Source organism: Lytechinus variegatus, chromosome 10, assembly GCF_018143015.1.
Source record: "Lytechinus variegatus isolate NC3 chromosome 10, Lvar_3.0, whole genome shotgun sequence".
Lineage (NCBI taxonomy): Eukaryota > Metazoa > Echinodermata > Echinoidea > Temnopleuroida > Toxopneustidae > Lytechinus > Lytechinus variegatus.
The window spans coordinates 16224018-16251912 of NC_054749.1; the positions used below are offsets into that span (position 1 = coordinate 16224018).

The 27895-nt window shown below is 35.9% G+C and overlaps 2 protein-coding genes across 2 annotated transcripts in view; both read right to left on the reverse strand.

The window, feature by feature from the left end:
• LOC121422634 overlaps positions 1 to 24106 on the reverse strand; it is a 78514-nt gene extending 54408 nt beyond the window's left edge. Inside the window, exons 1-8 of the mRNA XM_041617796.1 lie at positions 24103 to 24106; positions 18707 to 19051; positions 16646 to 16891; positions 15221 to 15383; positions 10324 to 10457; positions 5289 to 5543; positions 3390 to 3461; positions 1344 to 1376 (exon numbers count right to left, since the gene is read on the reverse strand). Coding sequence (XP_041473730.1) covers positions 1344 to 1376; positions 3390 to 3461; positions 5289 to 5543; positions 10324 to 10457; positions 15221 to 15383; positions 16646 to 16891; positions 18707 to 19051; positions 24103 to 24106 — 1252 coding nt within the window. The remainder of the gene's footprint in view (positions 1 to 1343; positions 1377 to 3389; positions 3462 to 5288; positions 5544 to 10323; positions 10458 to 15220; positions 15384 to 16645; positions 16892 to 18706; positions 19052 to 24102) is intronic.
• A 1082-nt stretch (positions 24107 to 25188) lies between these two features.
• LOC121422636 overlaps positions 25189 to 27895 on the reverse strand; it is a 176514-nt gene continuing 173807 nt past the window's right edge. The window contains exons 81-82 of the mRNA XM_041617797.1: positions 26896 to 26925; positions 25189 to 25247 (exon numbers count right to left, since the gene is read on the reverse strand). Coding sequence (XP_041473731.1) covers positions 25189 to 25247; positions 26896 to 26925 — 89 coding nt within the window. The remainder of the gene's footprint in view (positions 25248 to 26895; positions 26926 to 27895) is intronic.

Here is a 27895-nt window from a genome sequence, read left to right on the forward strand (position 1 = left end):
AGATGGAATGGGATCAGACAAAATAGCAGCAAAATAGACCAATCAGCCATTAACAAAACAAAGAATCTGTTCATTTGTTTTTCAGATCAATAATCATGGTACTGGTCATTACAATTGAAGCAGTTGAGTTGCTAGTAAGGAGAGGGGTCTAGCTGCTTTTCTTTCACCACATAATCTGCATTTGTTAACCAGCTGTTTAGATAATAGAATTCATGGTTGAGTGTTTAAAACTCCCCCATCCGAACATCGTATCTTGGCCACCTTTTGCTGTCCCTGATTTCTCATTTGTGCTATGTGTTACTACTTTCCAATGTAAATACAATAAACATGCAGAAACATGCACAAGCAAAGTACATTACATGTATCAAAATTAATATTGTAAGTCATTGATTAAATGACAGTCCATTAAAATGTCAACAAATAATTTCCAATTACTCAATGTTGCATTTTTTAAAGAACCTACAAGTAATTCTTCTTTGAATGGCTCTGATAAAAATAAAGTGAGATGGGCATAGTGCTAAATTTGAGAAATGTTTCAGTGTCTTATTTCTCAAGACCACTGCAGACCTTATGATAAGTGTGAAACCTGATTTTGGAATGAAACATGGAATTTGATGCTTATCATAAATTGAGACATGGAATATCTTACTGTGTAATGTTCTCAATCATTGCTTGTATACCTATGTTTGCATCAGTTTTCATTTTATTTTTTATTGTCATGATAATAATGATAATAATATAGCATTTAGAATTAACCTTAAATCTAGTTTTTTATTCAGAGGTACTGACGGAATCATTATTACTATAATTATTACATCATTAACATAATTTGAATCTTTTGCAAAGATAATTTTTGATAAGAATTATGTCATCACTTATATACATACTCACATTATGCAGGGTATAACAATTTAGATAGCACTTAAAAAAATAATAGTTACATTATTTTATATAGCGCTTCATAATGTTGGTTTCTAAGTGCTTTACATTGTAATCATTACTCCAGTCATAGGAAGCATCACTGTGTCACACATAAAGTGCCCATCTCCACTCCCTGGGGAGTATCATGGCCAGGTAACTATTTATTGGTGCACACATGCCAATCTAATCGTATTGACTTTTACATCAATTGGGTACCCATTTAACACCTGGGTGGAGAGTGACAAACGTGGATAAGTGCCTTGCCAAAGGACATTAGTGCCGTATGTTTTTTGAACCCTTGACCATTGGTTCAGTCGAGTGACTGAACCACTATACCATGACACCTCCACAAATACATTCTAGTAGTCTAAAAAATTAAGAAAACACAGATTTTATTTATGAGCAGTTGTCTTGGTACTTACTTGATGTATCCATAGGAGTTGTACTAGGAAGACCTATGGAAAAAAAAAGAATGGAGCATACACTTCAATTCGATTCAATAAATTTCATTTTGATTTTCAGATAATAAACATGACAACAAACACATACATACATAATATACAACACAGAATAAACGTCATAATAGATACTTCTGTTACAATGATATTACACAAAAGTGATTGGTGGAGTCAGAGTTTCAAACACATTTTTGATAAAGAAATTTTTGAAAATTACAGGTCAAATTGAAAATGAGGGACTTATTTATAAAGCAAAGCTTGTATTGGTAAGCCCCTCTCGAAATAAATAGTGATTTAACCACAGGCAATTAAAAGTAAGGTGGGGTAAATATGATCAATTTTATAGAAGAACATTACAGGTTTTTGATAACAAAGAGAGACAGGGAGAGAGAGAGAGAGAGACAAAAGAAAAAAAAAGCAGGTCCAGATAAAAAACAGTAACATCACAAATTAAAAAGGAAGAAAGAGGTAAAAACAAGGGAAACAAGTATTGTGTTCATCCTAGAATAGAAATAGGAAAGGGATCGAGAGTCAAAGTATTGTGCCAAATAGAGAATTTGCGGCGCCTATAGTCTCACTTTGCTTCGCGGGTGAGACAAAAAACCTGTGTAACCTTTGACCTCCAAATTGGTGTCCAAAAAAAGTCAAAGTAGATTATAATCACTAACATGGACATACATGTGTCAAGTTTGAAAATGATTCCTCAAGCACATCTTCAGTTATTGCTATAAAAAGACGTTCCAATGTCAGGGTTCCCAGCTTTTCAAGAAAACAAAATTCCCTGATTTTTCCCTGAAGAAGTTTAAAAGTTCCCTGATGATTATTTAGACCCATTTCCAGTTTCCCATGTTTTCTAAGTTGTTGCAGTGAATTACTTGTATTTCCAGTATAAAAACAATAATGTAAAACTAATTAGTACCACCATAACCAGTCATTCAATGGATGTTGTTTTGATATGGAACAAAATATAACAGTCTGACTGACAACCCTGCTTTCAACTTTTGGGCTAATTAAAATTTCCTGATTTGAGGCATTTTCCCCTGATTTTGAGGTATCTTTCATAAAATTCCCTGATTTTTCCCTGACTGGAAAAAAGTCATTATAATTTTCCCTGATTTCCCTGATGGGCTGAGAACCCTGAATATAATTACCTCTGAACCTTGACCATATGACCCTAAAATTGAAACAGCTTGACATGGTCATCAGATCAACATTTTTACTATATGGATACTTACACATAAACGGTTAGGCCTATATAATTACGGCAAGACTGGAAACGGGAAGAGTAAAAGCCAAATAAATTATCAGGTTTTGGAAATATGCTTTATTTTACTTCAAAACCTGAATACCATGGTGCCATACTGTGTTAAGGAACGTTGTGATTGCATGGGTTTGTATATAGAAAAGATGGTCAATTTTCTTTATTTCGAGATTATGAATTCCATTTTTGTACTGTATTTACAGAGAAAAAAATATTTATGATATATAAATATGATAGAAGTGAAGAAAAAGTCTTTTATATGAAATCCTGACAATTCTGACACAAAATTCAATCCTGCATTACCTGGAGCTTTTCTCAAGCAGAATACTCAGCTGAGAAGCAAAATAAATGTATAAACCTTTAAGAAATTGCTTTGTTTTTGTAGTTTATAAGCTTTAGATAATAAATAAAATAATAAAAATAAAAGTAAATAATCTGTCAATTTCACTTCAAGTCTGACCAGGGTATTTTTGTGTAAATTTCTGTTTTCCAATGTTGGTAGTAATATCAAGGTAATTTCCACCATGGCATGTATTGTACAGCCAAACTGAAGATAAGTTATGAGTTGCATACACTTGTAAAAAAGTACCATACAAGTACCATGGTATTTCTATGGTATATTATGGTATTTCTGTGGTAGAACTATAGTACTAATGAATTTACCATGGATACTATGGTAATACCATAGTAATACCATGGTACTGTATGGTACTTTTTACAAGGGTAGTGGTAGATGATTCCAAACATACCTGTTGTTGACTCTGCTGGGGGTGGTTGTGTTGGCAGTTGTGGTGTTGGTAAAGTGAAGCCACTGATATTTCCTATAAAACAGAGTTGTATGCAAGTCATTTTCAAGCAAATCAAGTCCCAACCTATTTCTTGCAATTCTAAGTAAAGTCCAAAGTGTTTTGGCAAGAGGACAAGCTATGTGCCCAAGTCAATTAGCCATAGCTCAATTCCAAGTCAACTCAAAACCAAGTCAAGTCCCAAGTCATATTAACTTTGGTCAAATTTCTGTAGTAATGCATTACTCGGGGTGTATTTACACAATGAATTAGGAAACAATTTTTTATTGAACTTATGGTACATGATTGATTTGAAAATATTTTAATCAGGTACATTTCGATAGTAAGTAAAGAGGCTTTAAAAGGAGGTAATAATAATTTGTGAACATTTGTGAACATTTCATTAACATATCACGAATAATTTTTCACACTGAATATGGCCACACTTGAATGATTAAGAACAAAATGCTGCAAGAAAGGTAGTTTCCAAAAAGAAATCAATGAGTCTTGTGAATGGGATAATATGGCAAGTGAGGAGGGTTCACCTCCAAAGGGTTGACACACCGCAGATTTGGCCTTCATTGTCCAGCTTATTGTAACTCGGCTCCATAAATATTTCAATCGTACAAGACATAAGCCATGTTGTGTCTCGCCCATGCACTTGTGAAAAATGTTGACCTCAAAATGACCTATGACCTTACCATGTGACCTCTGAACACAATGACATGCAGGTCTCCTAAGTACAGCTACAACCCAGGTTTGGGTGAAAAATGAATTACAGTTGCGAAGTTGTATCATTAGAGTCTATAGCTTTCACATAAACTTTAATGTTGACCTGAAAATGACCTTTGACCTTATCAGTTGACCTCTGCACTGCACCATGACCTGCAGGTCTCCTTAGTACATCAACAACTCAAGCTTGGGTGAAACATGACTTACAGTTGCGGAGTAATGTCATAATAATGACCTCAAAATAAACTTTGATCATACCATGTAACCTCTGACTACACCATGATATGCAAGTCTCTTAAGTTCATCTACAACGCAGGTTTGGATGAAAAACTAATTATGGTTGTGGAGTTATATGTCATGAGAGTCTAGCTTTCACATAAATGTTGACCTGAAAATGACCTTTGACCTTTCCATGTTACCTGTGACTGCATCATGACATGCAGTTCTCCTAAGTACATCAATAACCCAAGTTTGGGTGAAAAGTGACTTGCGATTATGGAGCTGTGTGTCATAAGAGAGTCTTGCATGTAAACTTTAAAATTGACTTCAAAATGGCCATTGACTGTATCATGTGACCTCCGCCTTAAACATTGCATGCAGGTCCTAAAGTACATCTACCATCCAAGGTTGGTTGTAAAGTGACTAACGGTTGCGGAGTTATGTGTCATAATGTTTGTGATGGACGCATGGATGAATGATGGGCGGACAACATTTGGATCCCTTAGTCTCGCCTTCTCCCCTGGTGGGCGAGACAAAATTAATATTTCTTGGTTGTCTCATCATGCCAACGTTTGTGATTTGATGAGCCTGGTCAGATCAGGGGAATTTTCCTGATTAGATACTGGATGTTCAAATAATGGTTGACATGCAAGAGACAGTGCATAAATACAACCAAGCTGCAAACTTGGAATGGGCTGATAAGGACCACTTTACATTAAAAAATGTGTACTGGTATTCAAAAATGTTGAAGTGAGGACAATGATTTTTTTTATAGAAGAATATGGAATGAGCTTTCTGAAAATCTGTATATTTAATTGAGAATACAGGTGTACCTGATTTTAGAACTAACACAGCCATATGTCAGAGGGACATTTTGGGGGATGTGCTGTATGCATAATATTCCAAACTTACCTATATAAACATGAATTCCTGTTGGAGAGGAGAACACGTCCGGTGCAGTGTCCATAACAACACCACTGCCATTAGCATATGTCCAAGCATGTGATAGTGCTGAATCAAAATCAGTCCAAAGAATGTTGGACTTGAATACAGCAATATCAAAAGGTCCTACATTCTCCAATTGAAGAATGGTTCTTCTGTTTGCACCCCATAGATCAACAACTTCAACGTTATCATAATAGTTATCTATCCAATATAGTAAAGTGCCTGGAAAATAAAACAAAATAAAAAACAAAAGAAATCAGATAACAAGGTTTATAGATTATTATATCACAACATACTTGTAGAAGTTTCTTGATTAAAACTGATTCTAGCTAAGTATAGGCATAGAAATCCCTGGGCCATATTCTGAAAATTGTATTAGGACAAACTTTCTTGTATCTTCACAGTTATAATAAAATCTGTATTCTGAAAATTCTTATATTTTTCTTGAAAATTTCCTTGTAACTTTTGCTGTGCGCGTATGATGTCAGAGCTAGATTTATGCGTAAAGCTAACAAGTGGAATGCCTCTGGCGATCTCACCTGCATCACGCGATTCAATATACGAGAAAAGCTGATTTTGAATATAACTCGAACAAGGTGTTCAGTGATACTTGGTTACTCTTATTTCCACGTTTTATGAATTAGACCAATACACTTACAGAGTTATGATGGTAATTCAACAAATACCCCAATTTTGCCAAAGTTCATTGACCCTAAATGACCTTTGACCTTGATCATGTGACTTGAAACTTGCAAAGGATGTTCAGTGATACTTGATTACTATTATGTCCAAGTTTCATGAATCAGATCCAAAAACTTTTTAAGTTTTGATTGTAATTCAACAGATACCCCCAAATTGGCCAAAGTTCATTGACCCTAAATGACCTTTGACCTTGATCATGTGACCTGAAACTCATTCAGGATGTTTGGTGATACTTGATTAACCTTATGTCCAAGTTGAATGAACTAGGTCCATATATTTTCTAAGTTATGATGAAATTTCAAAAACTTAACCTCAGGTTAACATTATGATGTTGATTTCCCCAACATGGTCTAAGTTCATTGACCCTAAATGACCTTTGACCTTGGTCATGTGACATGAAACTAATTCAGGTTGTTTGGTAATACTTGATTAACTTTATGGTCAAGTTTCATGAAATAGGTCCATATACTTTATGTCATTTCAAAAACTTAACCTTAGGTTAAGATTTGATGTTGACGCCGCCGTTGGAAAAGCGGCGCCTATAGTCTCGCTCTGCTATGCAGGTGAGACACAAAAATGTCCCAACTACTAGTATATCTTGTATGAAAGGTGAAACTGTCCTAGTATGTGCATTGCCTATTGATAAACAATGGATTCCCAGAGAGTTTGTATGTGTTATACAAATAGCAAATATGCTGGAGTGTGACAGTGCAAGATTTTGCATGATGTGAAAGAAAGATGCTCTATCCAATGAGGCATAGCTAAGTTGAATAGCATCTCTTTCGTCGAATGTGAAATATCGCACCATTGCATGAATGAGAATATTCGCTGTATGTGTTGTACAATGCCTCAGAAGTCAACAAAAATTTTTTCCCAATGTTTAACTATGAAAAAGAGAAAGAATTACTGAAATCAAAAATTAAAATCCTACATACACACATTAGATCTGCAGCAGCATTTAGCCATTAAGCCCCTAGCATATTGCACCTGCATTTATTAACTAAGCGCAATGAATTGAATAATAATATGACATTAAAGGACAAGTCCACCCTAACAAAAACTTGATTTGAATAAAAAGAGAAAAATTCAACAAGAATAACACTGAAAATTTCATCAAAATCGAATGTAAAATAAGAAAGTAATGACATTTTAAAGTTTCACTTCATTTCACAAAACAGTTATATGCACATCTCGGTCGGTATGCAAATGAGGAAACTGATGACATCACTCACTCACTATTTCTTTTGTATTATATTATCTAAAAATAAGAAATATTTTGATTTTCTCATCATTGTCATGTGAAATGACATTTCATTCCTCCCTGACACATGGAATTTCATTATTTTAACATTTTGTGCTTCAGGCAAGGAGGTCCTAATCATCACATTCGTAAAAATTTAAATATTGTATAATTCAAACATTATAAAACAAAAGAAATAGTGAGTGAGTGACATCATCGACTCTCTCATTTGGATGTAACTGGCTCGTTCATATAACTATTTTGTTAAAAATAAGCGAAACTTTGAAATGTCATAACTAATTTATTTTACATCCAATTTTGATGAAATTTTCAGCATTGTGCTTGTCTGATTTTTCTCTATTGATTTAAATCAACATTTTTCTGAGGTGGATTTGACCTTTAATAATGTGCAACGGTACATTATGGACGGTACAAGTGGAAGGGTATGAATGTCTGACATTCAGTCTCCCAACAAGCTAAGTAATATGCATTCAACAATACTGTTTTCATGCATGGATCTATCATACTATGAATATAGCTGCTCCAATTGCTGCATTGTCAGCAGAGTGACTTGAAACAGAGCATTCAATCTCTTTCAAACAATAATCAGCCAAATACTACTTTTTATACTAATCAAGTAATTGCCAGATGTTAATTATTGAATTGAAACATTTGATTATAAAAAGCAAATGGCTATAACAAAGTGCAAGATAACAAATGAATTTCAACCCCAAACTTAATGAATTTCAAACATTTTTGTTCAAGACACGATAATGGTTTCACCAGCATCTGCACATCACAATAATGGGGTGACCATATTGCGTACATTTGAAAAACTATTATGAAGCTGATTTTCAATAAAAAATTCCTCACAGTTCACACAAAAATAATCAAAATCATAAATACCAAATGGAAGTCAAGATCCTAAAGTCAAATTTGCTTGACAGAATTATGAAGTAGGTCAATGGTTTTGCTGGTGTCATAATTTCAAACTTCTACGGCGATCGACTAGTGCGCGCTCGGCTGAAAAAGTATTATAAAAAAGTGTGACCTTAATTGTTATGGTCGAATATTATTTTAACTTCGAACTTTTAGTAATGGCATGGAGCTACTTTACATAGTCATAGAATTTCTACCAATAAAAGTAAAAGTTTTGACAGAATGTTACACTTGAATGAACACTGTCCATTTTTGTAAAGCTCGCAGAAATCTGTTTGCGCAGAAATGCTTGTTTTCACGCTGTGTCAAGGGGAAAGGGCAAAATCAAACTTACCCTGCAAAACATTTCTTATACATATCCCTTGCACTTTGGGTCAATTGAAATAAAACGGATATATTTAAGCATTTTGTAACAATTTTGCCACCCAAAGTGAAACTTCAACAATTAGTAAGCACAACCTTTACCCTTTTTGTGCCAGTTGGATCTGAGGACATAACCTGAATCTGAGCAAAAGTTTATATCAGACATCTCCAGCATTTTTTTCACTAAGTTTCGCTATGTAAATCACAGCTCAGTGTAAAGCAAATATCGTCATGATGCCCTCGGTGTGTGGGGAAATGGGATGGGGCGCAATGCACTCTCCCAAGTGTTTTGGGCAAGGAAACATGTTAAAAAGGGTAAAAGATATCTTCATATCAATTTTACTAGCTAAATTCAATGTGTTCTTCATGATTAAGGTCTACTTTTATTCGCATAACTATTTCAAAGTTCTGCGGAAATCATTTTTCTCTAACTTTTTAAAAGTAGGTGGTGCTCACTCAAGTGGAAATAATTTTCAACAATTATATCTTCATTTGCTTAAATGGATCTGTACCAATATTAAAATGTGGAAAAATGTTCAGGATATAACAAATGTATAATTTTACAGTGTAACGATACTGCAACAAATAACAATAAATATTGAGTGTTGAAATTGAATTTCCATTTCTTTTATTACAGGAAATTAATTATACATTAACAATCATGCCTCTTGAGATTGCGATAATAATCCAAAGTAAAATCCAGTATTTAATCAAAGTTGGCTGGCGAAGATAAGTTCACAATGATGGCAATGAAGAAACTGTGGTTGAAGCACGATGAGAGTCGCTGTAACGAGTTGAAATGTCTGTGAAGACGATGTTGATTAAAAGTCAATTTTAGCAATCCATGGGTTGAAAAGCGTTCATTAAAACAGGTTGATGATCTCGATGAGAACTGAGAATTTCTCCCTCAAAATAACTGCATACGGTTCATTGATGACGGGTAAATAATTCCACAGAAGATAAATATTCTAGGTGGAAAGAAACTCTGCTCTGACATAAAGTCTGGCGTGAAACTCTAAGCTCCAATCTGATATGATGAAGTGATCTGGTATGATATGATGATGTTCTTGAAGAAACTGTCACCTTATATATACACATTTTAACTATTCTAGATACTTGTAGCATTCACTTTAAAAAAGAACATTCTTCTTCTTTCTGGAGTCATATTCTGGAAGACTCTTGAATGACCTCAGTGAAATTAACATGTCAAAAAACTAGCTAAGCCTATTGTTTATTTCCACTACCAAAACAAGCCTATTGTAAAGCAATCTCTATTGTTTAGCAGTCTGTATTGTCTCTCTTCGGACATACCAGATATAACAAAGATTATTCAAAGATTACTCATGTGTAACACAGCTGTACTAAAGAGCCTTCTGGAACAATCTTAATCATTCCAAAATATCCTTAAAGGGGAAATAACTAAATAAATAAATGTAATTGCTTTTACAATTCTTCTTATCATATAACAACATAATTTTTTCTAAGTGTAACCTTTTTTTGATACGCACTGTAATATTACTGGATGGATTGTGTTATAGATTCAAAGGCACCACTGTGCAATTTCTACAAGACAATGGCATCTTGGTGATTGAAAACGTCAGGGTTTTTTTCAGAAATAACTCAACATGTGTAGGTACTTCTCATAAAGAGGGATGCATGACTGAGTGTTTCGGATTACTTGGGTTTCCATAAGCTCTTTATTCTGACATAGGTCTGAAAAACAACTTGAAAAAAAAAAACATATAGTGAACTACTTACCATTGTCATTGAACGAAATCCCATTTGGCCATCGACATGTGCCGTCACAATCCACAATGATTGTTCTATTGGATCCATCTAAATTAGCTCGCTCAATCTTTGGTCGATTGCCCCAGTCTGACCAAAACATCACTCTAAAACATTACAAATAAAACAATGGAATAGAATAATGACAGAGCCATCTAAATAAGCTCCGCAATACCTTTGCCCAATTATACCCCCAGTCTTTGAAAGCATTTGAAAGTATTAAAATGAAAATCAAAGATTCAATCATAGCACAAATATTCATGTGCCATAAAATTTTCAATTCCCATTTTCATACATCTTCAAATCATTTATATGCAGGCAAGACAGCAAATAGAGAAACATTTATGTATTTTGAGGAGGGAATGTTCTTTAATTCAAAATCATGAAGTTTACCTGTATTTAGTAAGCTTATGCTTGCGAGGCTGGAAGCTTCATCAGACCTACGTCATAGCAGGTACTGTTCCTAGAGCAGCACCATGAAGCGTTAGAATAGGATCGTTTATGGAGGAGAGTCTTAGTCTCTATTCCTGTTGGGGTTTGGTTCTGCCCCAATATGGATAGCCTCAGGTAACTGGTAGACTTGTCGTCACAAGCAAGTATGGAATTTTCCTTCCAATTGGAGGAGTGGTTAGTTAAGGAAACATAGTCAGTGATAGCAGAGTTTTCTGCTAAGAAGATGCCAGTTTTTTCCTTGTTCTAATGAAAAGTGAAGGACTACTATCTGGTTCTACTTGATGTTGACCTTTTCTGCTTCCTAACTTGCTGTCCGTTTCTCCTATATAGCAACTATCACAGTCATTGCAAGGAATTTGTAAATCATGCCAGTACAGTCCTCAGTTTTCCGTTTGTCCTTAGGATGTACCAGAAGGGCACAAAGCTGAGTGTGACAACCGGGTGTGAGGTCTAAAGGCAGTGGATGTATTGAATTTACAGTACACCCTCTACAGTGTTCCCGAGGTACATTTGACATAAGCAGGCATGTGCGTGGGGTAGAAAAAAAAGAGGAAAATATTTTGCTGCAACAATCAAGGGAGCAGATCGAGCGACCGAGCAGGGGTGCCTAGAAGGACGTGCACACAGAAATGTGACCTGCAGGTCTCTCCTCCCGATATAACTGGTTGGGGGAATGCAGGTCGACCACCACACCGGGGTTTCCCCCTGCTCTTATTCAAATAGTGCAGTGGGTCGTTAAAGGGGAACGAAACCCTTGGAACAAGTAGTCTTGTGTCGAAACAGAAAAATAAAATAATAACAAAGAAAGTTTTAGAAAAATAATGATTTTTTTTTTAACATTGCAATCACTAATGGTATGGAGATCCTCACGTTGGCAATGCGACGAGGATGTGTGATGTCACATGTGAACAACTTTCCCTTTGATGGTCTATAAAACACCCTCAAAATCTCTCTTTTTGCTTTTTCTAATGGTGATACAAACATTTTATCCAAGATGTATCATTTAACAGGTGGAATGCCTCTGGCCGTCTCACCTGCATCACACGATTCAAAATAGCAGCAGTGCTGACTTTGAAAACTACATGTACTATAACTCGCACAAGATGTCCAGTGATACTTGGTTACTCTTATTTCCACATTTTATGAACTAGACCAACATACTTTCAAAGTTATGATGGTAATTCAACAAATACCCCCAAATTAGCCAAAGTTCATTGACCCTAAATGACCTTTGACCTTGGTCATGTGACGTGAAACTCATGCAGGATGTTTGTTGTTACTTGATTAACCTTATGTCCAAGTTTAATGAACTAGGTCCATAGATTTTCTAAGTTATGATGACATTTCAAAAACTTAACCTCAGATGTTGATTCCCCCAACATGGTCTAAGTTCATTGACACTAAATGACCTTTGACCTTGGTCATGTGACATGAAACTCTAATAGGACGTTCAGTAATACTTGATTAACCTTATGGCCAAGTTTCATGAAGTAGGTCTATATACTTTCTAAGTTATGATGTCATTTCAAAAACTTAACCTTAGGTTAAGATTTGATGACGCCGCTGTCGCCACCGCCATCAGAAAAGTGGCGCCTATAGTCTCACTCTGCTACGCAGGTGAGACAAAAATATGTATTACATGCCCTCCTATAGAAAGAACACATGATCTACTGATAGATGTGATAAAAGAGGCAATTTAAATGAAATATTAATAAAGTAATGGGAATGGTTGTTCACAAGTGACACCACACATTTTTGTGACATTGCCAAGTTGAGGTCTATAGCATTAGTGAATGCAAAATTCAAATGCTCATAACTCTCATTATTTGTCTGATTTTTCTCAAACTTTCGTTGATCTGTTTCTTTTATTTTTTCTGTTTTCACACAAGTTATCTTGTTCCAAAGGTTTCATTCTCCTTTAACGTGCAAAGGTGCAGGTGACTCTCCTCTACACGGGGCCTCCATTTAACGTCCTATCCCAGGAATGGAGTGTTTTCCATAACAGGGGAGAGACATTTACACACAATGCACTGGCTTCAGTCATCCACCCGGGGTGGACTCGAACCCACCATCTTTTGATGGGCAGACGCATTACCGATTAAGCCAAATTTGCTCTCTTAAATCCACATAACAGGCCTCAGCAAACAATTCTGTGGCTAGTGTCCTGTACACTCCCGTAGAATCCCAGCTCTAGTCATGTTTGCTTCTTTCCTTGACAAAGTCATTGATTAACGAATCACTCAACTTTGAAAATTAAGTTCGAATTTGGTGCGCCACTATAAACAAATCAGTACTTCATGACTGTAAAAATGATTTGTATCCTGAGCTGAGAATGTAAAATCTGAATCGGATATGAATCCGATTTAATTCTGAAACGATCTTAAGCAGCAGGACTTCAGCAAAATGAGCGGGCTGTCAGCAAACAATAGTGGGCTAGGGTACTAGAGTACCAGTACTACTACGGCGCTGTCCCGTTGCACACCTCCGACACATGCGATGAAAACCAGCTCATACCAGTTTTGCTAGAGTATTCGTTTTTACAAGTAATATTGCTTCAATTATGTACATTTCTACATAAAATTACGCATGTATACTCTTTGTCTGTTTTTCCAATGCAGGAAATAAAACAAAATAGGAGAACAAGAGGAAAAAATAGAAAATGCAGAAAAGAGCAAAGCGCGGAAATGAATTTTTAAAAATGCGGAAATTCACGGAAACATGGAAGTCTAATATGCCTGCATAAGGAATTGTGACTAACATGACGAGGGTTTTTAACATTCTTGTTTGGTTGCTGTTTTGGGTGAGTGTTGTTTGTCTTTTTGAACATCCAGTCTGGGTAATCACATCGTCTCAGATAAGTCTGAATGTTTTCTCCCTCAAGGTCTCATTCCTTAGTGATGTTAAATCTATCTCGATACGTAAGGGTGCAGATAGCATCCAACTTTTGGTGGAGAGATGGAGGTGGGATTCATTACGAAAATTTTCCGTTTGATTCTCGACCTCACTTCGGACTGCAAACTGCGGTCGTATACCCCATTTCTCGTTTGGAAAATCTCAAACAATATTTCCAACCCCGATAAACCCATCTTGGCCAGGTAATCCCCTTGTCTCAATTTCACCAGCATGGGCCAGCTAAACGAGCGTTGAGCCAAGGACGAAATGATAAACAACCGCTGTGCTATTACGTAAGACTTGTCTGCCTGTAGAAGGATCTTCGGAATGAAATTTTTGTATTCGATATTAATCACGTTTTCAAAGGCATATTACATTCAGACATCCAATACTAGTCCATTTTCAATTTCGAACAAAGAAAATCAACCTCGAAATAAGGAAAGTAAGCGGAATGAAAATTACGGTGTGCTTAGCATGCAAGGACCGCAATGCATCCCATATAGTTTCTGTCCGTCCAGCAAGAAAATATGGGATGCACGCCGTTCACTCTCGCAATGATACAGTCTTAACGAAAGAAAGAAAGGAAGGAAGAGAGAGAGAGAGAAAGAAAGAAAGAAAGAAAGGAAGAAAAAAGTTTCTATCAACGCGTGTATACATGGAACTCCATGCACTCACCAGAACTACACACATTGCAATCCATCGTGTGTGGCCCCCTGCTGTGACCATTGATGCTGGGGTGTATTATCTTCTGACCGAGGTCAAGAAACAGGTGTTTCTATACTTAAATTTCATGCTTGAGGGCAACAGGGTTTGTAGTACTGGGAGAAGAGATTTGATGATAAGCGAAACTGGGGTATACTGCTCTTCAAAGCAAGATTTTTGTCATGTAGAAATTGAGGTACTGGCAACTCTGTATGGGTAGCTTTCCTATAGTTGATGAGTTTGGTTGTGGGCTACAGTACGGTTCTTTGCAAATTCTAGTGTCTAGGAAGGGGATGCAGTTTTCCTGTTCAAATATGTGAGTGAATTTGATACTGTTAGTGTCCTCTACTTGGTTAAGATGATAAGGAAATACTTTCTTTCATCCACCATGGCAAGGACATCATTTACGTAGCGGTTTGATGTCATCTGGAGCAGTAGTGATGTTGGTCACAATGAGTGACACGTCCATGGCTGCTTAAAACCTTTGTTGATGGTTAGTTCTGTTCTTTAAATATGTATCGTGATTGAGTTTGTCTTCAACAATGGCAAAGGATTGCTCTATTCAGTGACTTATATGTTTTGGCTACAAAAAGAATTTGGTTGAATAGGTACATATCATCATAAGCAGTTATTGTTCTGGAATAATACTTATCTGATTACCATGATAAGATGGATCATTAGCCATTCGATTTGACTCAAGGCTACCATGGAATTTACCATAATAACAAGTTTACAAATCAATAGTCATTATGAAATGGAGACCAGATTGAAAATAAATGCATAACTCTTATCACCAATGCAATAATCAAATCTACTATATTACCTTAATTCTTGTTGTATGATAATCGCTCTAGGTTCATCCAAATCTGTGTTAATAATGGTTTGTTTCATTGTGCCATTGTAAGATATAGAGTTTATTTCATCTAATCCTTTATCCGTCCAATACACCGTCTGATGCATCAAATCAAGTGCTAAACCTTCTGGATCTTCAATTGACAAAACAATAAAAACAATAATATGATTTAAAAAAGTTCTAATACATAAAGGTTGAGATCAGCAGGTCTACTGTACATGACATTTGCTTCTCGCGTTTCAGCATCTCATTTAGGAATGACAGGTGAAACTGTTGCAAGAAATTTGAATATGTACATGCACATACATTGATTTCTCAGGGAGAACTCATTTCCTTAGCCCCCTGTCTGCATGCATGTAGGCCTACTTTACAACAAAATTAATAGCTGCACCAAATGAGCTGTTGATTTTGTTTCAAACAGTTTTTTTTTTCTTGTCTTCCATTCCCCCTCCTCGGGCACATTCCATAAAGTACTTGCAACTGCTGTAACTTTGCCATTATGGCAACTGCCATGGAAACCTTGATTCTGATTGGCTGTTGAGCCCTGTTACCAAGGTAGTTGTCCTTGTGGCAAAGTTACATCAGTTGCAAGTCCTTTATGAAACGGGCCCCTAGTCTACAACACAACCTTCCCATTTCAATTATATTTCTTTTCTAAAGACTGGGTAGGTGATTGTTGAAACGACTGGCCTTGTGTTACCAAACATGAATGTCATACAAATCTGAAAATAATTTCATGTGTATAGACCTTTGCAACATCCTTCGAAAGAGAATTTAAAAGATAGCTGATGAAAATATTAAAACAACCCATATTTTTAACACAGTATGGTAACAAGGCATTAGCAATATTGTGTGTCACCCACTTGTGAAAATGAGCAAGAAAAAAAGGCAATTAAGTTCACCTACACTTGATATACTGTAACATGCACATTTACATGTTAAGTCAGGTGGCTTAATGATCAAGGTACATTCCGATAATTTGCTTTCCTGCTTCAAAATCGGGAAAAGGAAAAACAGAAAATTGAGCAAAAACTGTTTCCATTTTCAACATTTGAATCCCTTCAAGTTAGTCTCACCTTCACCTCCAGTGGGTAAGACAAAATTATAGCATAAAATTTCAGTGATTTTGTAGATTTTTCACACTTTTTTCCACAGAAAACAAAGTCTGCAATATGATTTTGAAGCGTCCAAAACATTTAATTTGTGAAGAGGGGTGCAATCCAAAGATGATATTGTAAACAAGAAATTCGATCTTGGCAAAACTGTTACACCTTTTTTTTGGTAGACATTAGTGTATTTATGGTGCAGATATGATTTTGTTTGATATGATTGAATACTAGAGTGTGAAAAATGTTCAGAAATACGATCCACTACCATACAAAACATCAAACTTACCAGACGTATTGGAATATAGAGTATACTGATTTGACCCATCAAGGCTCCCTCGCAGGATACCATTATAAAGGTCAGTCCAGAACACAGTCTCAATATATGGATCAAAGTCAACAGCTATAGGAAAACTTCCATCCAATTGTGCAAAGGAGGTGAAGTTCAAAGAGAACACATCAAAATCATCAAAAGCTGCTACCTGAATATTCTCAAAGCCAGGGTTTGCGACAAACACGAGACCTGAAACTGGCTCTGGAATTAAGACAAAGTTGAGAAATGGTAGCATTGAGATACGACTTGTCAGATTTCACCTACTCTATATATGGTTATATATCAAGGCACCAATTTACTTCAATTAATGAAATATGAGAGGATTTTCAATGTGATGCAATACAATTTTTTATAAAATGTGCTAATCCCATTAGAAACATGTACTATAGCAAAGTAAACAAAAACTGCCTGCACCTAATATGCAATGTGTTCAGGAAACCATCATGTATGCATGCATTGAACATTGCAGGTAAAAGATCGATATGATGGTTTGCTAATCACGTGTGTTAAAATGTGGTCAGCAGTGATGTATTTCCTATGGGTTTTGTACTCGCTCTAACCAAAATAAAAGCTTGTAGCTATTTTGCAGTATTTTGTCTGATTTCATGTTCTGCATACAATAAAGCACTTCTCTTGATCTTTCCTACCATGTATTTTTTTTAGCAATGAATATATCTTTTAAGGCTTGGGACAAAAATTTTGACATTGGTTTTCTCTGAAATGGGTTTCGCAGTGGCCTTTTGTAATACAATGGTTTGGACAACTGCCAACAAAATAACTGATATCCGGCATATGACGGAACACACTAATCATGCCATTTTTTTCCAGTTAAATATATCTACAGGAATATAGCCAAAATACCTAACTATATTCAACATTCTGACAAACTAGACAAAATCTCTCTAACAATTTCTTTCCCATGCCAGTAGAACTGCTATAGTTTTGGTGTTATCCCATCACATTTGGAGATTACATGCATGCTGATGTCAGGTACTGTTGTCTTCCCCACAGACATTCTTATCATATAACTTCCCCACAATTGTTGCAACTTTATGCTATAATATTGCTACAAAAGTAAAAATTTCCTTTAATCGATACATGTTTCATTATGAACAATTTGAAAGATGTAGAGACCTATTATGATCAATACAGCTACTAGGCTTTCAGTTATTGGAGCCTTCACACTGCCTATGTGGATTACTGAAATCAGTAGACAACTGACCAAAGCCCATCTGGAACCCTGTGATCACTGTACAATTATGCCTATGATGCAAATTTAATCATCAGGTTAAAACCCTTTTTCTACTGAATCCATTGCGCTTTGGATGTGAGCAATCCCTTAATAAATCTATGTGGCCCGAATTCACAAAAGTGGTTTTAAAAACCCACTGTTGAATCGATGATTATGCAGATTTCCTGTAAAAATTATGCTTAATTTAGCGCGTATCGGGCGCCTGTATCAAGAATTCCAATACTGATGCACGCTTTTGTCAGATTGCGCCAAATTGATGCCTGTTACCATGGTTAGATACGCTATTTTATTAATGAGTCCACTGTTTGAAGAGTGGACTCATGAATAAAAAAGCGTGGATAACCACGGCAAAGTGCCCATTTGGCACACTGTGACAAAAGCGTGCATCAGTATTGGACACTTTTTATATTTTATTTTTTATTGGACACTTTTTGACTGGGCGTTGTGGCGTGCGCCTGTAATCCAAGCTGTGGGGAAGTTACAAATTGATGCAGAGGTTCGAGCCCTGGTCACGTCTTTCGGATGGTGACGTTAAAGGTCGGTCCCAGACGTAAATAATCATATCTGATTGACAAAACTCAAATACACACACACACACTTTTTATACACACGACCAATGCATGCTAAATTATGGATAATTTATATAGCAAATCTGCAAAAACCATGGACATAACTGTGGCTTTTCAAAACCACCTTTGTGAATTCAGGCCTATATGAGTCAGAGTACTTCATTAGTTAGCATAAATAAACCATGTCGTACAAACCTGGATCATCGTACAAAACCAAGAGTGTCAAGTTGAACCCGCTTCTCTCAATGCTCCCATCAGAACTAAATGCAATATAGATATCACCCGCCGGTATTGTCAGGTCTGGTGGCTGCCCAAAATAAGAGTTGCCATATCTGCGGAGGATATCTGAACCAGATCCAACTGTAAGGTAGTCACCCCAATAGAGTGCTATATTTCCAAATCGTATGACATATACAATGTTGGTATCATCTACTCCTTCTGCATACTGGAAAGTCCAATTAACATTGGAATTCGGAGGGTAATACGCTGGGTAGTTGGGTGAAGCCAAGCTGATAACCGTGCCAGATTCTAACTGGTAATCTGTATCAAAATAAAAATTTCATTTAGAAACAAAGGCTTTGCAATCCAATTTGATGAATGGGTTGAAGAAACATATGTATCACATTGAATTCTGAAACTTAGCCAATATGTTTTGTTCTTTGGTTCGTTTTGGGAAAAGAAGATGAGTAGTTTCAAGGAGCATGTAAACATGTGCCTTTCAAATAATGAATTATTAAAAGGCAGTTGGTATTTCTATCTTGGATTTAAAATCAAATCATCCCTCCAACTGCTGTTTATATTTAATTAATTTGGTCACATAGGAAGCTTTATGGAGATATTTTTTTTACTTTATTGAGATATCAAAATTCATGTCCCAATAGTGTACATGAATACCATTAAGAATTCTTATAATAGACCTCGATCTTTGCACCACACTGTCCTCCTGTCAGCACAGATACTCTAGGCATTTCAATCCTATCTCAGCCGGGGTATTTTGGGAATTCATATGGTCGGGGGGGGGGGGCCTCCCAGCTCCCCCTTGATATCTCAGCTGTTGACCATGCGATCGTGCTGAAATTGGCACACAGTTGTGTGGGACATAACATACAAAATTGTATAGTAATTTATTTCATGCAAATTGACATTAAGTGATTATGCTAATTTATGCGTAATCAGTATGTGAAATCATACTTTTTCCTCTAACTCCCTAAAGAAAGCTCCAAACGTTCTAATTTTTGGTATAAAAACTCTTTGTGGTGTTCTTCGCAAGTGTACATGAAAACATTGTGATATCAGATCAATATCCTATGTATTATATATTTTTTTTGCAATTTCTTGTGTAATTCTTTGTTTATCTTTTGTTTTTCATTTTTTTTCAATGACATTTGTTTGGGACTCTTCTGATATCATAAACAGCATAAAATATATACATTTAGACTTGCAAAGCTAAAAATAATCATACATTCTGTATTTTTGGTTGAAAACACAATGTGCGTCAACTTTGTACATGAAATCATGTTTTTGGGCAACTGTTGGTCCAACATGCACTATAATGTTGGTCATTTTCAAACGTGAGTGACACGACAATCGGAGAGGTTTAAGGGCTCATATCTTCAAACTTAAAGGTTATGAATCAATCATGACTACTATATTATATACAATGTAGGACTGGCATGGGCCACTACAAGTTTGATTTGATTTCAACAATTCGTTTAGTAGATATGATTAAAAAACGGTGCGTGAGTGACACGACAAATTTTGGACATGGGTTTCTGACCACTAACACATATGGTTGGATTCGTGCCCAAGTAGTTGTCATGGAGTACTGTGAGTACCAGTAAATGGACATAAATAGTGTACCTATCTAACACATATAGTAAAAAATCAAACCTCTATGGAAAATGGTACCCTCCTATATACCGTGAGTGACACGACATCCAAAACGTGAGTGACACGACAAGTGCAAAAATACAACATTTATCTCAACATTGAAAGTATTTTTTGCATGATGTAGAAGAGTAAAATACCATTAACCAAAAAACAAGCTTAATAACATAATAACTGCTTTCTTTAAAGGTCGTAATATGTCATCCTGATGTTTTATTCTTGGTTTATGGTCATATTTGCCCATCAACTCACATTCCCTATACCATACCACATTGTCACACTAGGGCTTCTACCACTCTCCTCTTTAGAGGAAGAGGGGGCACTTGAAGGAGGTGCTATGAGGTCTTGGCATTGACATCAACTCCAACATAATTTTGTGGCCTGATATCATTCAAAACTTTAACTTTTTCTCCCTATCTGTATATGAAAGTTTACAGGTTTATACAATTCAGCATCCACAATGGATGGAATATTTTTTCCTTGTAAGAAAGGTATTCTCAATAGTCACTCACATCATCTGGCATGGTCTGGTAGCCAATGATGTCATGTATGACTCCTTTTTCTTAAAATATTGGATTACAATATTATCCTCCTTTAATATTTTAGGCATTGTCCAAATAGAACGTGGCAGTTTCAATGTCTTTTTTGGTACCAAACCACAATCACGTTGCTGCACACTTCAGATGGACTATCACTATCAGCAAATCCTTGAGAAACTTGGGAATTCAACTCAACAAGCATAGGTCTTCTCCTGAACACTGCTTGTATGTGGACCCTCCCAAGTCAGTACATGTAGGCACTGTACCGCAATTCAGAGCTATGCTTTTAGCTGGAATCTTGTAAGCGCCTTTTCATTACTGATTATTTGATCATATACCATACCACAGGAATCCAGGGAAAGCCACAAGGTGAAAGACGCAGTCAGTACCTGATTCTTGCAGTCTGCTACTATTACATAAAAAACTACAAGTCATTAGCCTTTCCTTTTCTAAGCCCTTGGATGTCACACTAAAATCCAATTCAGCATCCCAACTAGGCTCCCTTTATACCTCAATAGCTTTTTCCCCTCGAGGTCCAGCTCAGTTCTTATCAGGGTACCCCCCCCAAAAAAAAATTGATCTACTGGTACATGGCAACCCATCCAAAGTTGCTCAAATCAAAATGCGGTCTCGGTTGGGACTTGTTGGGACCTACATGAACATGCATCATTTTGTTGTAATGAATATGTGTATGCAAATCTGCTCTGAACACACATCAGCCCGCTTACGGTAGTTTGCTGTTCAGACCCTACATGTAGTTAATCACTAGCGGTATGAATGGTGGCCGAACAAATATTGATTTTGAACTTGGCATGTAGCTGCTTCAAGCAATATCCAAAATGTTCTATCATATCTCAGTACATTCTCACCTGAAATGTTTATGTTTTCTTGCAAATTTGTTTATTTCATGTCCTGGAATACAAGCTTTATGGCAAATGAAAAGGTTGATTTAATCAATCAGAAGGAAAAGAAAATTTTTTTCTTTTCCGAATTTGAAAAAATGTTTGGCGTTCATGGTGATCTCTTATATCTCATGTACACTACTTTACCACTAAAATTTCTGCAAATTTAAAAAAAAAGAACCCTGACTTTTCTAGCTATGAGTATAACAAAGAAATAATATTGCTCAAAAGAAAGGTGAACTTTCTGCTCATTTCTGTAAATGGAGATGTCCAGAGAATGTTCGAGTAATACCTAGGTATGACTTGAACCATCACCATCACCAACCCTTTATGCACTGTAAATATGTCCATTGCTATAAAAGTATAGTGGTTTTTCTCTTGACACATTCATAATTTTGTGTTGATTGATTACATGTATGTTGTTATATTCTTGATAATCACAGTAAATTCACCAAAATATGAATTAGGATCCAAGTCTTCACACCAATGGAAAATTGTCAGGATTTTTTAAACCAAGGCAACCACGGAGAGGAGAGAAAATAGATGAACTCAATGTCAAATTCAATATTTCCATAAAAAGGAGTAAAATTAGGAAGATGATGGAGGAAATTATTAGCCTGAAATAGGCCTAAATGATGTCAGGAACAACATTTTGACTGTATCCCTGGTAAAACGCTTCAAAAATTACTGGATGTCCTTTTTAATACACAATATAATACCGTGAGTGACACAACATTTCGTGAGTGACACGACATTGTGAGTGACACGACACAACTTGAACAGTTAATTTTAGCTTTACCTTAACTCATTGAGTGCTTCGTGCACGCTACGTATCCTACTATAACATGCCACACTCGTGCTCGCACGCCTACTATTGATTGCTTTGTGCTTGCATTGTTTCCTACCCTCGCCCTGCTTCGTGCATGACTGCGCACATTCGGAATTACAATCATTGTTACGCCGTTTTGCATTGTATTGCGCATCGCATGCATGCCGTAATTAGCACTATTGTGTGCAGTGCGAACTCTGCTTTCTGACAGATTAACTTACTCACGCGGTTTACATTCGACTTTTTCGAGTATTTCTACATTTTTTACAAGATAAGGCTCCGCCTCTGAGAAGGAAGAGACCTAGGTTTTTTGATCCATACGAAACACTCCACAAAATGGAATAACTTGATACAACTCATATTTTAGCAGTAAAGATAACAACCAATCCATATAATGAGGACACCATAAGGGGTATGAAATTTCCTACAACTTTACTACATAATATTTTGTGGATAAACTAATCGTTAGAGAGTTACAAGCAATTGAAATTATGACTATTGAAAGGAGTGAATACGACTCGCGATCCCAAAATGAATGTGGCACAGGGGGGTTTGTAGCTGGCACAGGGGATTAGCTTTGGATTAGCACTGTGGCATTGGGTTAGTAGTGTGCATGGCATGTTAAGAGTTAACATATTGGACCAAGTTACTTTATATAAAATAAGGTACACATAAACTGTATTTGCTCCAGTACTGGGATAAATTAATTTTCAGAATACACAGCTCTAGAAAACTTTTTGCATTTAAAACGTGAGTGACACGACAACCAGTTTTGAAAACTTCGAAACCCAATTTTTTTCAGAAAAACACTTCACAGAATTTTTTTTTGCTATTTAGGAGTTAGATACAATACACAGCTTGTATCTTGCCAACAAATGCGCTTCTAATACAAATTTTATATTGTGATAGGCAATATGTGAATTTTAATGCAAAAATTAACATTTTGTAACATTTAATTTCCCTTGCATAAAATTCACTGTATCTCAAGACATAATTAATAATTTCATGTACATGAAATGGAAAAATATACTCTAAGAAGTCTAGTTTCAAAAAACATTGAAGCCTAACGATTTCTAGCAAGTTTTAATTTTCACCCCCATGTCCACTTTTGTTTGAAAATGACCTGTTGTATAATTTTGTGATCGCGTAACTGGGTGACGCAAAAAACTGGTCTCAAAAGTTGCTCAAGACTTGAAAGTAAGAAGTCAGTGAGCAGCATGGCAAAAATATTTCACGAATCATTAAGGGGGAGTCTCCAAGCCCCCCCCCTCCCCCCGGCCTGGATAGGGTTAAGACTAATTATGATTAAAGAATTCCGATTTTCAGGGCTTGTTCATTTTACACAAAGTGATAAACAGTATTCCTCTCATGTTTACATGATTTTTTTTTAACTCTCCATTACGTCACAAATCATTCCTTACCAGAGAAACTCACTCATGTTTGAGACATTTGATTTACCAGAATACCTGCTGAATGTCTTTTCTATTATCTTGGATTTTTTTTCATTTATAAAATTCAAATGAAAATTCTGTGATATAAGAATTTAAAAATTGTAAAATAGCCATATAATGGACATCCTTAAGCTTATCAACAAGCACTAATTGGAGTAAAATAGCATGAATGAACAGAATGCTCGAACGAAACGATATACAATAACACCTAAAAAGACAATAACGCGTAACAAAGAAATGTATGTCCATTTTTAAGGCTATTTTATGATTTTGTGTTACCAAAAGCTTATAAATTTAATTCATAAATTTATATACTGTTCTTGCAAACCTCTCAGTGTAAACCATCACTAAAAGTTACAGTTATATCTTAATGATTTTCTAAATTGAATAAGGGTAGTAGATTATTCAAATCTCTTTAAGGATCTCATTTCCAAGTAATAGGTCATTGACTTTATCACTTAGCAACCTCTTGATGTAGTAATTATTATTCTGTGTTACTGGCAAGTAAAAAAAACCCTGAATTATTTTCTGTTACTGATAACTAAAAAAAAATGACCTACATTCATTAACATAATTTCAATCCTTTGCAATGATAATTTTTGATAAGAATTATGTCATCACTTTTATACATACTCACATTATGCAGGGTATAACAATTTAGATAGCACTTTAAAAAAATAGTAGTTACATTTTTTATATAGCGCTTCATAACGTTGGTTTCTTAGTGCTTTACATTGGAATCATTATTACTCCAGTCATAGGAAGCATCACTGTGTCACACATAAAGTGCCCATCTCCACTCCCTGGGGAGTATCCTGGCCAGGTAACTATTTATTTGTGCACACATGCCAATTTAATCGTATTGACTTTGACATCAATTGGGTACCCATTTAACACCTGGGTGGAAAGTGATAAACGTGGATAAGTGCCTTGCCAAAGGACATTAGCGCCGGATGTTTTTTGAACCCTTGACCATTGGTTTAAGAGTCGAGTGACTGAACCACTATACCATGAGACCTCCACAAATACATTCTAGTAGTCTAAAAAATTAAGAAAACACAGATTTTATTTATGAGCAGTTGTCTTGGTACTTACTTGATGTATCCATAGGAGTTGTACTAGGAAGACCTATGGTAAAAAATGAATGGAGCATACACTTCAATTTGATTCAATAAATTTCAATTTGATTTTCAGATAATAAACACAACAACAAACACATACATACATACATAATATACAACACAGAATTAACGTCATAATAGATACTTCTGTTACAATGATATTACACAAAAGTGATTGGTGAAGTCAGAGTTTCATACAGATTTTTTTATAAAGAAATATTTGAAAATTACAGGTCAAATTGAAAATGAGGGACTTATTTATAAAGCAAAGCTTGTATTGGTAAGCCCCTCTGGAAATAAATAGTGATTTTAACCACAGGTAATTAAAAGTAAGGTGGGGTAAATATGATCAATTTTATAGAAGAACATTACAGGTTTTTGATAACAAAGAGAGACAGAGAGAGAGAGAAACAAAAGAAAAAAACAGGTCCAGATAAAAAACAGCAACATCACAAATTAAAAAGGAAGAAAGAGATAAAAACAAGGGAAATAAGTATCATGTTCATCCTAGAATAGGAAATAGGAAAGGGATCAAAGTCAAAGTATTGTGCAAAATAGAGAATTTGCAAGTGTTATGGAAGGTATTCTTAAATAAATGAAAGTTTAAGGTGTTTTTTTTAATGTGTGTACGTTGTAGGCCCGTTTCGGGTACACGTGTACACGCACGGTCAAGTCAGTGCACGTGTACTTAATTCCATCACCGTGTACACGGTAGCATCTGCATAAAGCTTGCATGGGGCTACAGAGTCAGTGAACAAGCTCACAGCCTCACATTAAATCTTAGTTCTCAGACACTGCACATGTTTTAATTACTAATATGTCAATATATTTCAATTAATCCAGAGTGAGTTCACTTCCAAAATCGCCAATTTAATCCACATTCTTTCTGGAGACTCACGTTTTGTACCACGAAATGGGTCTGCTCCGGTCTCGAAAGCTCGAAAGCATTGCTCAATCACACTCAGAGTCAATTTGAGAATCACCAATTGCGATAGCGATCATCGCTACAACTTACGTGTTATACGCTCGCACACATGTGCTACAAGCCTACAAACAAACGCTCTTCAAATTGGCAACATAATAATGAAAATCAATCGATAACTTCAGTTACACTTATTCTGCAGCGATCTGTGCATGCATGTACGGTACAGTATACAAAATGCGCATCCAACGAGCGTCGGCGCTAGCTAGGGCCCTGCACTGATTTTCTTTTGCATTCTTTATTAATTTAATGCGCTGCTAAGCCGAGTAAACTTTTAATTTGCACCAATTTTTGTGGATTGATACTTCAAACTTCTCAGGTACCGGTAAGCTTTAAAACCGTGACTTAGGCTATATAGACCCCTTTTTATGACATGTTGATGCGGGTCCGTGTCGACATAAAAACAGAACTCGCTCTCACAGTGTTTACAACGTGTACACGTGTACACGTGTACACGACCGAAAAACATGCCGTGTACACGTGCATCAAAAATGGACTTTCAAAACATCAGTTGTAAACTCATTCATGTTTTTTTCCCTAAGGCTAAGCTGGCTTGGCTGAAGAATTTCTTGCTGGTATTGTGCAATATTGGTATCGTGCAACAATAGTTTTCAATTCCTGTTTTTTTTATAGTTAATTTGAAAATATGGGAAATGCTGAACCACTACGATACCTGTGGATGAGGGAGCAGTATCTGTATTACCTGCAATAAAGAGAGAAAAAAATGAAAGAGAAAAAATGTAGCCAATTACATAAAACAATTGACAAATCAAAATATACAAAATCATTAGCTTTATTCTTTATCTCATGTAAGACGATTGTCAAGATCAAGATGTGTGTTTTATATTTATTCAAGAACTACTTTATATTAATTCAGGAAGTACATTTATCTATGATCAAGAATTCTTAATTATTTGACTATTGCAGTTCATTCCATGTATATTTCCAGTCTGAATTAAAAAATATTGAATACAGCGAATTGCGCGATGATCTTGGGAGAGCGCGTGCGCAGGGAGATGCAGCATGCGCAGGAAAAATTGTGTACCTTTATTTGGCATGGAAGTTAATCGTAATGACCTAGCAAATCAAATGGATATATCCCAGTTATTGACAGAATATTATCAAATCACCAAGTGAATTACCTTCATCCATTTTGGACATGATTCTGACAGGCATAACAAGTCAGACAATTCATTAAAGGACAAGTCCACCCCAACAAAAAGTTGTCTTGAATAAAAAGGAAAAAAGCCAACAAACATAACACTGAAAATTTAATCAAAATCGGATGTATAATAAGAAAGTTATGATATTTCAAAATTTTGCTTAATTTCACAAAACAGTTATATACACATCCTGGTCGGTATGCAAATGAGGAGACTAATGACGTCATCCACTCACTATTTGTTTTGTATTTTATTATGTGAAATATAAAGTATTCTAATTTTCTCCTCATTGTCAAGTGAAACAACAATTAATTCCGCCCTGAACATGTGGAATTAACTCTTCATGCGTTATGTTCGCATTATTGCACATCCGTAGGCGTGTTTCGTTCGCATATTTGCACAACCACGCATTTCCCATAGACGTCCCCTGTCCCATTGTTTTTCGAACAATTGCATGCCCTGGTGCGTACCTAGCTACAATGTATAGCTTTGCATTTTTGTATACCGTAC